Raw genomic sequence first — 14,998 nt, 5'->3', positions numbered from 1 at the left:
ATCGCGAGGATCCGGGTTCGAACCCCACCGGCACCACAGTTGTGGTCTGCTGAAGTTGGTATTCTGTGGTTCCCAACTTCAAGGCCCGAATGTGAGCCGATCTCCCCGTTAAAAAGTCTCGCCACAGAGAGCAACAGGCCTACAACGTTACAGATATGCAATCATTAATTACACATCACTCACTATTTGAACCCACTATAGATGGCAGCACTGAAATATCATACACAGCACTAGCTACACACTCAGACTGTTAGGTACACTCACTTTGTTTCAGACTCTGCTATGAAGCTGGCTGAAAGAGATCTCGGCAATGGGATAAGTCCAGTGGCGGAGCCCCTGGTGTTCATTCATTCATGCATTAAAAATAAATTGCCGAATGCCTGGGGGCATAGGGTCACCACCCACGTACGTATCAATATGCATTGGGGGTGGGACAGAGCAGACGAAATTTTGCTGACGAGTGTGGAGGGGGGGGGGGCAAGAGTTTTGACTTATGCTGACTGGGAAGGGGGGGGGTAAAAAAGAAGCTAAAGATTAGCGGAATACTTTTACGGCCCGCCTTGAGTAGGTATTACGATTTTAAGCATTTTTTAAATCGGCTGTTATATATAAAGACGGAGAAATGTCCAAAATAATGGTGACTTCAGGTGAACTGAAAGTGTATAAAGATTTTGTTATCTCCAACTTGCGATAAGTAGATCTGGAAGTGTATTTTTGTATGTCACTGGGTGAAGCTTGACACGCACACATTATTTGTCTGCTTACGTGTTGTCTTTTATACACCGACATAAGACTTTTATTATTTTCGTCCATTGTTATCCATTCCAAGGGCACTATGTAAAGGATAATTTCTTTTTTACAAGGAGAATTACTCAAGAAAGAGTCGTTAATACGGCAACTACTAGTTTCTCTCAAGTTGTTTCCTCTTTCATTGTATCACATTTTTCTTCTATTATTTTCTGGTCACGTCACCTTTGTAAAACAAGAAACTACAATTATTGTAGTATAGTACAACTTGGTTGATTCGAACTTCGTATACAGTCCAATCCCGTTATAACGAATGCCAAGAGACCGGAGAAATAACTTCGTTAAAACGAAATTTCGTTATAAAGGAATTCCAGGTTACCTAGCATTGTTCCTATGTAAACGTACTTGTGGGATTAGAAAAGTGTTCGTTAAAAAGAGATTTTCGCTATAACGGTATTCGTTAAAACGGGATTCGATTGTATTCGAATTATGGATAAATCAAACTTTTACGAATTCCCCTTGAGTTTTCTATCTAATTTAATGTTATAATTTATTGTTTAATTGAATTTTTTTTTTCGAATTTTTCGGATAACTTGATGTAGGAGGAGGAAAATCATGATCTTTGTATGGGCAAATTTAAGTTTGGGAAAAATTCAACAAGAAGTCAGACTTGCTTTTCTCTGTCAAGTTGTTGAACAACAAATTTTTAAATACTAATAAAAGTTTGAGGACAATAAATAAAAGCATGAAAATTTAGATTTTTCTCTACTCATTTTTTGTTTTGATAATTTAATGCTCATTTTAACATTGTAAAGCTGGAGTGCATCAAGGCTGCTGTGTACGAGACTGTGCAAACATTCAAAATCTGAATCTTTTTGTCTTCATTAAGAAATTAAAGTATATTTCATGAACAGTTTCATAACGGATGATCGTGAACGCTCACGAGATATATATATATGATAATCACCATATATGTTTCCATAAGTCAGGCTTCGAACACGGTCAAGAAATTCTACAGTGATGCCGATTCCTGAGCAGTGGAATGATGTAGCAGCTAAGATCAATTATAACTAATAAACTATTAAAATTTTGGAAACAGTTTTGAAACCAATAATAACATTTAAAAACTGATAACCATTATCCCATGTGAATGCTGATGATTAAGTTGCAATTTATAGTAATTGTGCAGATCCAATGATGATCAATTGTGTAATTCGAATTTTGGATAATTCCAACCCTTTTTTCAGTGACTTTGGAATTCGAACTAACCAAGTTTGACTGCAGATGCTTGAAAAAAGGAGTTAATCCTTGAAATGTACAACAAAACAAAATGTATCCGTTTCATAATATTCACGTTGACTATAATATTTTAAGGTCCATAAATATTTTCTGGGAAATTATAAAAAAAAAAAATGGAATAATTTTTACAAAGAAAACACATTTTCTTTGAGGTTGCTTGGGAACAGTATTAACTGAAAACTAACGAAGACTGAATATTAAATACTTCGTCGTCATGAATGAATAAATCATTAAACATTCTCAGCTTTTCATTAAAAGTATAAGATATCATCTGATGTGAGAAATATTTTCCGTAATATCTTGAAAATCCCCTTTTTTTTCGGTAATTCACCGAAATTTTTATGGTTTCTTTCGAAATTTCTGGAAGTTTCGTGATTTTTCTTCAGATGTTTTTCTCTTAGAAACAACAAAAATTTCTTTGAAATAGTCGTTTTTTTCCAAACATTCCCTTAAAAAATATGTTTTTTCCCCCTTAAGTTCGCTGAATAAAAAAAAAACAAACCTTTTTAAAAAAGTAAGAAAATCCTTTGTTTATATACAGAATATGAAGTTGAATCTCTAAAAATATATAAATGAGATTTCATAAGAAAGTATTTAGAAGAATAGAAGAATATTAAGATGTTTCTCTCGCGTTTGTTTCATAATTTATAGTTGGTACGAGAATTATATACGCAATGCTTAAAACTTTTAGAATTTTAAGTATTTTTTCGGCGTTTGAGGTATTAAGAGGAATTGTATTCATGTTTGTTTTTCTTTTTAACCATACGAATAAAATTCGAGGATTAAAATATACAATGAAGCTGCGGCGTATTTCCAGTGGCGTATTTACAGAAGTGCGGCAAAGTTGAGGAATGAATGGCCGAGAAAATTAGTAGAATGGGAGATGGTTGGTGAAATTTGTACGACCCTAAATAAATCCACCCCTGCCGAGAAGTGCCTTCTTAACACATGGGTCTACCGGGCGTCTCAAGAGCAGAGGACAGGCTCATAAAAATGAGATCCGGTTAAAATTTTCTAGAGTAAAGAGTGTAAATTGGTACGGAAAAGCATTTTTAGACAGCTTAGGGCCTCAAAAATATCATTTTGCGCAGGAGCACTTGATGCTCGCAAGGTCAGCGAGTGACCAAAAACGTGACCTAGAGAAATTGCCAGCACGTGAGTGGGCAAAAGAGTGACTTGTAGCTTGACCAAGCGTATGAATGAGCAAAAGAGTGAGTCACAGAGCGAGGGACCAGGTCAGTGAATGGCTTAGAGCAAAAGAGTGAGCGAGAGCAGAGTTCTTTCTCCAACTTTTTTCCTAGTCGCGAGCATTGTCTTTACCCATCACCAATAAAGAACACATTTACGGCAAGTCTGACATACGAATGCATGGAATCAGGATGGTTTCAGTCCTTGAATGCAATTTGTAAAAGGTGTTTAGTTGGAAAATTGACCAAGTGCGCACCGAATCGGACACGAGCATCGAGTACTCTGGATTCCTGACCTTAAGCATGTGTAAACGATTAAGCTAGTGAACTATAAAGCAAATAATCACGTCATTGCGTGACCAAAGGAATGATCTCACTGACCAAAACAGTGTACAAGCATGTGAGTGACCAAAACAGTGTACAAGCATGTGAGTGACCAAAACAGTGTACAAGCATGTGAGTGACCAAAACAGTGTACAAGCATGTGAGTGACCAAAACAGTGTACAAGCATGTGAGTGACCGAAACAGTGTACAAGCATGTGAATGACTAAACGAGTGACAGATAGTGTGTGAACATGGGAGTGACCAAAAGAGCAACTTGAAGAAGTAGGTGTACTTGGAGGGGGAGGCCAAGCGGGTTATTGTACAGGGCGACGAATTCGGGGAAAGAGTAGTCAAGAAAATTAGACTGGAATTTGAGATGTGGGCGGCAAAATTCATGTAGCCCACAGGCGGCAAAACCACAATTTCGCCTCTGTGCAGCTCATACTGATTGTCTTTTTGCTTGGAAACAAATGATAATTTTACCACGTAACATATCACAATTGTACATCGATTTTTCATTTGGGAAATGAAAATGCCACCAAGATGGCATATGGCTACTTCAAAACTTACCGACACCGAACCGGTTAGTGCGTCAACCTACCTACGATAGACATGGAAGTAAAGCCAATCGAAATGACATTTTCAAACCTTGAAGGGTGGAATGAGGGTCCTCACTGGGTGTAGAATCAACTGATAGCCTCTTTATCATATCCATTCTGATTCTAAAACATTATTGCTCTAAGCAAATGACTTTAGTAGAGAATAATAGAGAATACTTTAAGAGTTTTTTTCTCTGGCGCCATTTTTGGGATAGAAAAACACAATGGATCCAGCAAAATCAAGTTAGACGGTGGGGGAGGAGGACCATACCTCTACCTGGTATAATATTATCATAGGTTAAGCAAATTTAGATGTGTGAAGATATTTTACGATGATAAGGTGAATAGTACTAAAAATATATATTGTGAAAATAATGAGAGTTTTTTAGTTAAAATTGTTCTCGATAGAGGGCGTTACATTAAAGCCCGACATGAATGAATGAAAACCACACAACAATGGTTCGACCTAACCTTTCTTCAAGCCTTTTTGTGTCCGAAACGTTCTTAAAGCTTTATATGGTGATTCGTGGCTCAGGTAAAACAAATTCACCAATATCAACGAAGAGGATAAAATGCAGGGCGTGCGATTAACAGCTCATTTCTGAATTTTCCTGTTTCTGGCGCATAATTTTTTCACTGTACCTCATTTTTAACGGTTTTAAATGGTTTTTAATGATTCTTTTTTCAAATCAAGACCAGAGCTTCACATATGTAATAAATGTAATAAATAAATAAATAAATAAATAAATCGATTAATTATTTGTTCTTCTGTTTAACGGGCTCCAAAAAAATCAATCTAAATTTCTTTTAATAATCAGTTTTGGCTCAGATGTCAAGATGTTGCAGGACTATGATTTGCATAATTACAGTGATTTGCTTTTGTGCAGTGCCCTGTATCGACAAGAACTTGAGCTAATTTTTTCCCTGTAAAAAAAAGAAAGAAAAAGAACCGTATTCAAGTATACTAATACCTTCAATGATTCCTCGAACTTTTAAACCACGAATTTTAACGAATTTATAGGACACCCTGTGAAAGGACTGGTTTCTTAAACAAAATATTTGAGAAGTGTAAAAAAAAATTGGAAATGTATTTTTACCTCGTTTTTCCTTTTAATTGATGGAAATTTCACGTTAATATAAATTAATTAACTCAATTTGATTGAAATAAGTGATTGAGTGAAATCTCATGCATCATGTACAAAAAATTTCACAATTCACAGAGAAATCTTTTTTTTCCTTTTGTTTATTGTCATGGAAAAGAAAAATTCCAGATCGAAAATCAGTATAAAATTTCTGAAAATTTCATTTCTTAAAAGCCATAAACAATTTAATTTCTTTGTAAAATTTTCTTAAAAAATACTTTGGCACTGATTGCATCTTTTAGTTCCTATAAATATTCGTTTCATACAAAAATTTGAATGAAAATTATAATTTTTAAACAAAGCGTTGTTCAATCTCAAAATCATTCCAAAATTTCACAGATGACTGTAGTAGCTCTTATAAGCATAAAACGATCCTGGTGCGACGAATAATCAAATACCGTTGACTTTATCTATAAATATTAGATGAGATTTCATATTCGGACATTGCCACTACTCATGTATATTTCTTTTATCTTTGTGTATGGCAGACAATGAATAGAATTTGACAACTGATAATAATTTGGGCGTCCCGTAATTGTTTAAATTTGACATTATTTCTCAATGGAAAACGAAAGACGCAGATAGTAATCTAAACTGCCATGAATGCTGATACAGCATAAAGATAATGAAAGTAATAGACTTATAGCTGTGTAAAATAAAAGTAGAATAAACAGAAAAACAAAGGCAGCCATTGGCAAATGGTTCATAGTTCACTTATTTGAAGAATCGGTTTTTCCCAACCTAATCATCTTCGATAGCTGACATCATTTATCTCATTAAGGTTGATCAAATAAAAAAGATGATGAGGGTTCGCTGACCACATACTGCAATATACAGGTTAGTTAGGAGTAGCCCTAGGCTTGTAGGCAGAAATCTTATTGTTCCGTCAGCCGGTGCATGTCCTTCTCAAAGAAAAATTCGACACATCTGATTGTTGACGGTGGCTCCGTGTTAGAAGAACTCAATCAGCAGCTGTCGTTGACCATCGAAGAAAATGACCCAAGTGCAGCGTTGAAAGTGAAATACTACTACGACTGCTCAATCGTATTTACACGTCTTAAACATTTCTTTGGAGAATTTAAAACGTATTGGTGCATGCTGGAAAGTATTGTGACATTTTTGTGCGGCCTTAAAATTTTTATGATGTCTGAAATTATGCGTGTTTGGGGATTGAGGGAAGTGCTGTCATGGGCAGGGCCGTCTTAAGAGCATCATGGGCCCCCGGGCCAAGTGATTTTTTTGAGACCCTACCTGGCAAATTTTCGAAAAATTCAACCAGTTCTCATTTTTCTTAGGCCCTTATTCTTTTGAGGGCCCCCAGGCCGCGCCCGAGTGGGCCCATGCGTTAAGATGCACTGGTCATGGGTCTTCTATATCAGACGTTAAAGTGGCAGATGCCTAGATTTTCGTGTTTTACGGAGATTTTTTTTAATATGGCTTGTATTCATCCTCCGAAATCGGAAAAACGTAGAAAACCGTTGTCTACTGCACTGCCTGCTGGTATTGAACCCGGGTTCTAACAATTGCTATAGGACCGCAAAGTGGCTGTGAGTGTGTCTTGGACAGATAGCATTTCTCGCGATATTTCTTACTGAAGATCAAAACGTAATCTGTTGTACACACTATGAAAATTACCCAATAAACGTTCGAAACAAGTAATAGTCGTACTACGCAAGACACCACATTTGGTTTCAAAAAATGTGCCGTGTATTTTTTTCCGCCGCACTGTCACCCTTTCATTTGATCAAATAATCAAATGTCCCTATTGGATCATTAATTACTAAAAAACTAATTCCAGGAACCACTACTCGGGTTACTTGAAGAGCTATACCCCTTGATTTAATTCTCCGTCGTTAATTAAAAATACAACACAATACTATTCCTCCGAAAAACAAGTTATTCATCGAAATATCTGTCCGTAATATCATTTTCCTAGAGATTTAAAGCGTAGGAAACATATCCCACACCAATGGTATACATCCAATTATAATTTTTCAAGCTCCTGACGCTAATTGATCTGATCAGATGATGCGAGCAAACGGTAAATAACGATACGCTAATATTCCATGAAGTGAACCTTCGTCGCATAATACTCTAAATCCACGCGAAATTCGGCGAAAACGTGATTTTCATCCGCCGGAATTCCAAACAGGATTGAATAAATTCCTCGAATTGATATGCTGTAAATCGACCGACCATATGCACGGGAGAAGGTGGAGTATGGCTTCAAAAGCATATATAAGAGCCAATATATTCGTATATACTCATATCTCTCTCTTTCCTATGCTTACCGCGAACTCCGTGATGGGTAGTTGAGCAGACATATAATATTTTATTTTCCCTCTTCTTCGGAAATATGCCCGCTTCCTGGATATTTCCGCTTTTTTTTTTCACTTCATATTGCCGGTAGATATCTGGCAGGTCGAGTATTTGCTCGGTAACCTAGCTGTATCCCGGAGGAACTGATGTTTTCCTCCCATTTAGAATAAAACCTCGCAATTTTAGTAGATTTTCTTATTTTATTATATATTACCTACTGACATGGAGCTTTATAAAAAAAAAAACATTCAATACGCATCATTGGCATTTCTTTACAGGCATTTCTTTCGAGTAAATAACAAAAGCACGTATATACATTGGTTTTCAAATAATTTTACGACACTGAAACAAATTAGAGCAGAGTTGAAATGAATGGTGAGATAGATTGAAAGAATAAACTGAACAGAATAAACCCGTGCATCGAGCATGTAATTTAAAATAATATATGAGAGCGAGCGAGAGAGAGAATGAATAAATTTTACATGCCCCGTATATACATATAAATGTCATCACTAGATTTACTTACTTTAAAACATTTAAAAAACGAATTGATTTATTTGCATAAAAAGTATCGAAACACATGATAATTTTCTCTTGAATATGATAATTTTGAATTGAATATGAAAATTCGAAAGGAATGTAGTCATCAATTAAAAATCTAAAATTAGTCAAATCTATTTCCCGCACTGCTGGCGTCGGAAAAGAAGTCAACTCGTGGTTGACTTCTTTTCCTCAATCTACCTAATTCAAAGTTCATCTGTGACTCCAGAGATTTTTTTTATATATTCACATAAAGTAATAACTTCAATGAGACTTCAAAAATGACTTCAACAGCTTCATAGAAAGGCACATAAATCAACATCTCAAACTCGCAGCGACGCACTTTTGGAGAAACACTGCCGTCCGAGATCGGACGACAGGCGTGGGCCTAAGATTTGGAAATTTCCCGACTGAGAAACGGGACAAATCCTGATAGAAACCTGGACATATTGAAAATGTTTTTTTTTTCAGATATCATTATAGTGTGGAATTGTAAAGCAATGGAAAAAATTAATTTTTGGGATATATATAGGCCTATATATATATAATCCTGGACCTAGTACGGTTAAGTTGAGTGTTCTTCAACCTTTTTCTCATTGCAGACCGCTGAAATTAAGCGAAAGTTTTCGAGAACCGGCATAAATAGAAGAAATAATTAGCAAACCGGTGAAAAAAAAAATTGGGCGACAATTTCCTAAGCTTCTGGCTTATTATAATTTAAAATTTTTTTAGTTTGCTATTATAAGAACGAAAAATCGCTTTAAGCTAGAAAATCTGCTGTCACCTATTGAATAAAATCAATGGTCTTCCATTTAAAAATTGTTACTCCACAGAGAGTTGGCAGACTTTCAACACAAGGCCAGTCATTTGTCATGCCTGGTGGCAGCACCAGCAGAGCATGAAACAAGCATAATTCTGACAGCATAAATACTTTAGGGCCGCATATACAATCAGAACACACATTTCGACATGTACCAATTCGTTAGAAATTACGCATAGAAATGTTTGAGGTGCATGTCTGCTAAGTAGTAGTAGTAGTAGTATGATTCATATTTGACATTTCATTCGTTACTACATTTCAAAAATTTAAATACGGGATAAGCATCATACAGAAAATATTTCCGGGACACTAGGACATTTCTTTTGACTTACGGGGCAATTTGAAAGTCCTCTGATAGTATGTATCATTTATGGCATTTGTTGTTCTATCACTACCACCAGACCAGAACATGATCCCCGCTCTGTCTCCGAAGGGGACTGAAGCAGTGGGATAGACCGTGCGCTGGGAGAACTTTTTAGCATCAGTGCGGCCATGAATTCCCAGTGGTACGCCTCAAGGAACTAAACTGAGCGGGGAAATCTGAAAGAAAATTGTTAAAAACATAGAGATGCAAAATTCAAAGGAATGAGCATTGAACGAACATTGATAAGAAGGTGCCCACTACATTCTATGGAAACAATCCATCAGAAGACATTGAGGATACATACAATCAGTATTAACTAAGAGAAAAATGAAATAAAAATATAAACCAACGACAAAAGATTAAATACACGCCAATTTGCACTAATTAGCTATGCACTATATTATATACATTCAAATTATAGAGATTATTATACCATCATTCAGCTTAGACTACCAATTATATAGCAGAAATCCTAGACATCATTGCTCATTGAAAATATGCATTCTATGCAATGAAAATATGCAGTAATTAACAAAAATCAAGTATTAAAGTATAGACGATACGCATGACACCTGGAGATCATTGGACTTCGTTGTCCAATAAAACGTATACAAAGTTAGTAGTTGTAATCAAAGAACATCACTGTTAAATGAAGTTGTAGATACATTATGTACGCAGAATAAGAAAAGTGACATTTTTTTACCTTCAAAAAAATCAATGGAATGAAATAGAATATTAACGAGAAGTCCACTATTTGAAACAATGGAGTGGAAATATAAAGAACATCACTGTCTGTTTTAGGATTTAAACAAAACATAACAGTGGAAATGTCATGAAAATATGTAAAATAAAATGAATAAAAAACAATGCAATTAAAATATTATATTGTAGTGGGAATGAAAGAACCTCATTGCACACTGTAAAATATGCATTATATAAAAGAAAAATACACGAAGAATAAAAAAAAAATTACATATGACATGAATGTCGCTCTCCACTTGTTAATACAAGATATACGGAAGACTGGATGTTGTGAAGATATTTATTATTTCAGATGTTTATTTTTTAAGGAAGGAAAAAACTCATCTCTGCCTCTACCGGGAGTCGAGGGACCCGGGTTCGACTCCCGGTAGAGGCAGAGATGAGTTTTTTCCTTCCTTAAAAAATAAACATCTGAAATAATAAATATCTTCACAACATCCAGTCTTCCGTATATCTTGTAAAAAATTACATGATAGTGCAGATCACTAGTCTCCATTGACCAAAAAGCTCATACAAAGTTAGTGGAAATCACGGAACGCATCACTCTCTATGAAATTGTAAATATATCATGTATACAATATGTATCTAACACACACACACACACACATATGTTGTTTCAGATGTTCTAACGGCACGCATGAAAAATGCCACATCCATCTAAAATAAAGATTTTCACAATTATTCGACGACAGCCGGATACAGCGTCAGTAGTATGTTCATCAAAACGTTAAACGTTTTTTTGCTAATATCGAAATTCCATTTGTCCTCAGGTAGACAACTGAAGCTGTTGGGAATTGCATCATACACAAAAAAAAAAAAAAAAAAAGATTTATATAATAGATGTCATAGTCTTTATATAAAGAAAAAGTCTAAATGACCTTGTGGTTTTTTTTATGTGTTAAAAAAAACTCTTCTTTCTATAAAATCACCATGAATACGAATAAGTGTTGCTATCGAGATATTTCAGAACCATCTTAATAAAAGACATTTAAAAAACAAACAGGTAAAGAGAAAGAGTAAATTTTTTCCCCCTATTTCGTCGCATATTAAACAATCGTTTCGTGAAGTCTTTTCTTGGGAAATGGATTTTTTTTTTCTCCCCCGACGAGACGTTTCGAAAGTGACGAGACTTTCAATTTCCATGTCTTGTGCTGAAATGAAATGAATGACGCGACTTATTCTTGGTTGTCTCTTTATCTTTTTTAATACAAAAACTTGTCTAGGATGAAGGTATGTTATTGTGTGTGAGAGGAATTTTGTGTTTTTATGCATCATTTTTTTCATTTGAATATCTCCCCCTCCCAAAAGGCCTTGAACGTACCTCCTATGGCGCGGGCTGGAAACAAAGAACTTGATTCTGGGCTGTCGTCAGCGGGCCACGCATAGCTTATTGAAATAAGAATGAACCTATTTTTTTGTCTTCTCAATACTTTTGGAAGAGAATTTTTTTTTTTTTTCGTATAAAAAAAACGAACTTGAAAGGAATAAGATTATTGATATTTTTTCGAGAGATTTTTGTACTTTGAGACGTTTTTTTCATTTGATGTTGATAAATATTATTATAGACTCTCGTGGATTGTTAGAGATTTTTCAGTAAGAGTATCTTCCAGATACAGTTAATAGTCATAGAATATTTTCGTATATTCAAAGTGATGTAGGTACCCGTCTTTTTTTTGAAGTATTGAAATTGGTTCTGCTATGAGGTTAGCAAATCACTTTATGAATTTTGTATGAGTGACTCAGTTTTTCTTCAAATTCAGCATACGTTTATATCAGGGGTGTACCATCTTTTTAGTCCAGGGGCCAGATATGCGATATTTTTTCCGCTTGCGGGGTAGAAACTGTTATGCATAGGGAATAGGGAGGCCCACAAGACCCGTATTTGACCGGAAACTTTGGCCATCCCGAATTTCATAAATTTTTTCATCTCTAAACTGACCATATTTTCCTAGAAAATACATACGGGAAATTGGTATCTCTAATACGGCAAAATTGCCACCAAATATTTTTGTCAATCGTTGGTAATCGTTAAGCAAAGTTGGTATATGTATATATGCTTATGTATTCATATATATATATATATTTCCCCCCCCCCCCAAGTTGTAATGTGACAAACTACACAACATTATGACACATAACTAGCTGTCTGGTTAACTTCCAAGTGCTAATCGTTGGATTCGCTTCTACTACCGGGTTCAAGTACCTCGAATCCAAGGTTTTGGTCTTCGAGTTTCTTGTAAGCTTAAGCAAAAATTTTTCAAGTATGTGGTTGCGGTTCTTTGATCATCTGCACTTCCACTAAACGAATATTTGAAGTTGCCTCAGCTGCATTATGGCCCAATTCCAACTCTTGAAGTAAATGCTCTCAATTTTGCAGCGTTGTACGTTTGCGCCTGTAAATTTTCACCTGTGATACTAAACAATGCTTCCGATTTATCAGCGCGACATTTGCCATACTAGACAACCTCTCAAGTAGCTTATTTTTCGGTGCAACCAGCGTTCCGGCACCTCACAAACTACACTATCAAGCAAATATTGCAGAAATGTTGTCCCACATCATTATTATCAACATCACATATGCTATTATAAGTAACAGCATTTGATATCATCAGTAAGGTAGAAATGTGTACTTTTTCTACGTTACCCGCGGATTAATATTGATTGAAATAGCACAGCTGTACAGGTGTATGTTATTGTAAGTAACACACACCTGTTTACATGTACTGTGTTACGACTTTTATTTTTGTTTCTTTTTCATTCATTAATCTCAGATTTCTTCTCGAAAAGCACGAACTTACTTATTCCAGACAAGAATAGCGCAGCAAATATGAAGTATCATTACTCGAGCTTAGCTCAGCTGAAAATTTTCTGCATTGTATTATCGTTACTGACTCGATAAGTGCAGCTCGAGTTCAGATAGCAGAGGAAAAAATAACTTTCACTTCCTAGGAGTTTCTATGCTTTCTGTTACAACTTTATGCATTGAGAAGATAGCGAATGCAAGTTCATGAGTTCGGCGTGATCTTGCAAAATGTGTATCTAATGAAAAAAAAAAAAGAGATGCAAGCAGAAAATCTATAGACCGAGAGGTTGAAATTGATTTCCTATGCGTCAGGCAATCTTATGAAAACATTATGGAGAGTCACATCTCTTCATAAATATATTCATTAATCCCTAATTCACCGTTTTCAATTCAAAAGGTAAGTAAGGACCTATTAGTAAATTTCCATAATAGCCATAATTTACCATTATTTTTCCCTTTATGTTTCGTTGGATTATTTTTTATGCATTTTTTCATTGATCTCGTAATCACAGCAAAACAATTTCCAAGAGTATAAAAAGACCGAATACCTGAAATATACAGTTTCCATTACTTTGACTGTGACTTTACAGTCATCATTATCCAAGATTTACACTGATTCGGTGACATCTGATCGGTGATATTTTGAAGTACTCAAAAAGACTACAACGCCTGTGGGGTGATTTTGTGTACGTATATATGTTAGGCCCTAACGCATTTATCATAGTAGCATAATTATGCATGTTTTGTGTACCAGTGGGGCTGCCCACTGCCTTACATATTAGAAGTGAGGGTCGCAGATGCTTGAATCTTCATGTTATCTAAGTATCATGTCGAAATTCAGTTGTTTAGCAGCAGTTATATCGAATCGCACTTAGATTATACTTACGTAACATGAAAATTAAATCATTTACCATTTTTACGTCAAAATACGGGAAATAGATGGCAGCAACAACAAGAACAAGTACAATTACGATAACATAAATACAATAGGCCACACACACACGCGCGCGCGCGCACGCACATGTACACACACGTCCTCATGTTAGAAATTCCACAGAGGCAAGTGTACCAGGTGCATGTACGGTTAAGTAGCACTATGAGCAAAGAAATGAATGTTTACGACATTGAGTTCCTATTTGAATTCAGTATTTATATAGTGTAGTTCCTATTTGAATTCAAATGGGAACTAAATATGGCTACCACTAAAACTCACTTGCACCTCGTAAACATTCATTTTTTAGAGCCGTTTCAAAACAAATTGGTGCATGTCGAAATGTGCCGTGTCGTGTACTTATAATGCGTACTAAAAATGTGTTGTGTACTTATGCTCTTAATGTGAAGTTTGTTTCTGAGGAATGCCTGCAAAGAAGAGAATTCTTGAAATGTGCCTGCAAAAAAAAATATTGGTATATACTTGGTATATTTCCCTTAAAGTGTGAAGTACTAAAGTTAATTTAAAAAAAACCAAAAATTTCATTCATTTCAGCGCGTATGTCATTTATTTTATTTAAATCACTTATTTTCAACGAAGAATAAAATTTGATTTTTTTTTTGGTTTTTAATTCTAATGTTGTGTCTATGGACATGGGTAAGCGCGAAAAACATTCAGGAATTTGTTTTTCCATGAATGACTTGTTCGATTGGTATCGAAACTGAACGATCAGAAGGGAGAAACAAAAGGAAGAGATAAAAAAAAATTCAATCCTTATCTAAATTCGGCCGGTAATAAGGTTATTATGGATATAATAATTTCGTACATTTCCTATTACATCCATGCATGAGCGACAAAATTTTCTTATAATTTCTTTCGTTTCTAGGAGAGTAGCAGATGAATCAGAACAACCATCCGTTGAATTGGATAACATAAGTTCTTCCGATAGGAACCATACAGATCCACGAGATGATGAAAATGCACCAGTAAAGGATGATGGCCTATGTATATCCCACCAAGGATGCGACAATTCTGCTTTCTCGATACATGACGAGGTAATTTCCGTTTTAAACTAACATACAACGATTCCAAGGAAACAGATTATGGATTTTATACCGAAGTCAACTCGGAAAGAAAAGTCTTCTGGTCCCCACCGGTAG

At 35.4% G+C, this 14,998-nt stretch overlaps 1 protein-coding gene across 2 annotated transcripts in view; it reads left to right on the top strand.

The window, feature by feature from the left end:
* The window catches only part of LOC149078613 (solute carrier family 28 member 3-like), a 50,568-nt gene that overhangs the window by 4,599 nt on the left and 30,971 nt on the right, over window positions 1-14,998 (top strand). Inside the window, exons 1-2 of one of the 2 annotated variants that reach the window (XM_089240744.1) lie at window positions 13,082-13,304; window positions 14,725-14,893. Coding sequence is in view for 1 of the 2 variants with exons in the window: in XM_089240743.1 (XP_089096869.1) it covers window positions 14,725-14,893 (169 nt within the window). In the remaining variant the exon portion in view is untranslated. Of the gene's footprint in view, window positions 1-13,081; window positions 13,305-14,724; window positions 14,894-14,998 lie in introns of those variants that run through there. The other variant, XM_089240743.1, reaches the window with a different exon arrangement.

Source organism: Pholcus phalangioides, unplaced genomic scaffold, assembly GCF_987345545.1.
Source record: "Pholcus phalangioides strain wild (caught in Gottingen) unplaced genomic scaffold, Ppha-v1.0 ptg000013l_1, whole genome shotgun sequence".
In the NCBI taxonomy this organism is placed as follows: Eukaryota; Metazoa; Arthropoda; class Arachnida; order Araneae; family Pholcidae; genus Pholcus; species Pholcus phalangioides.
This window is presented reverse-complemented; position numbering and strand designations above follow the sequence as displayed.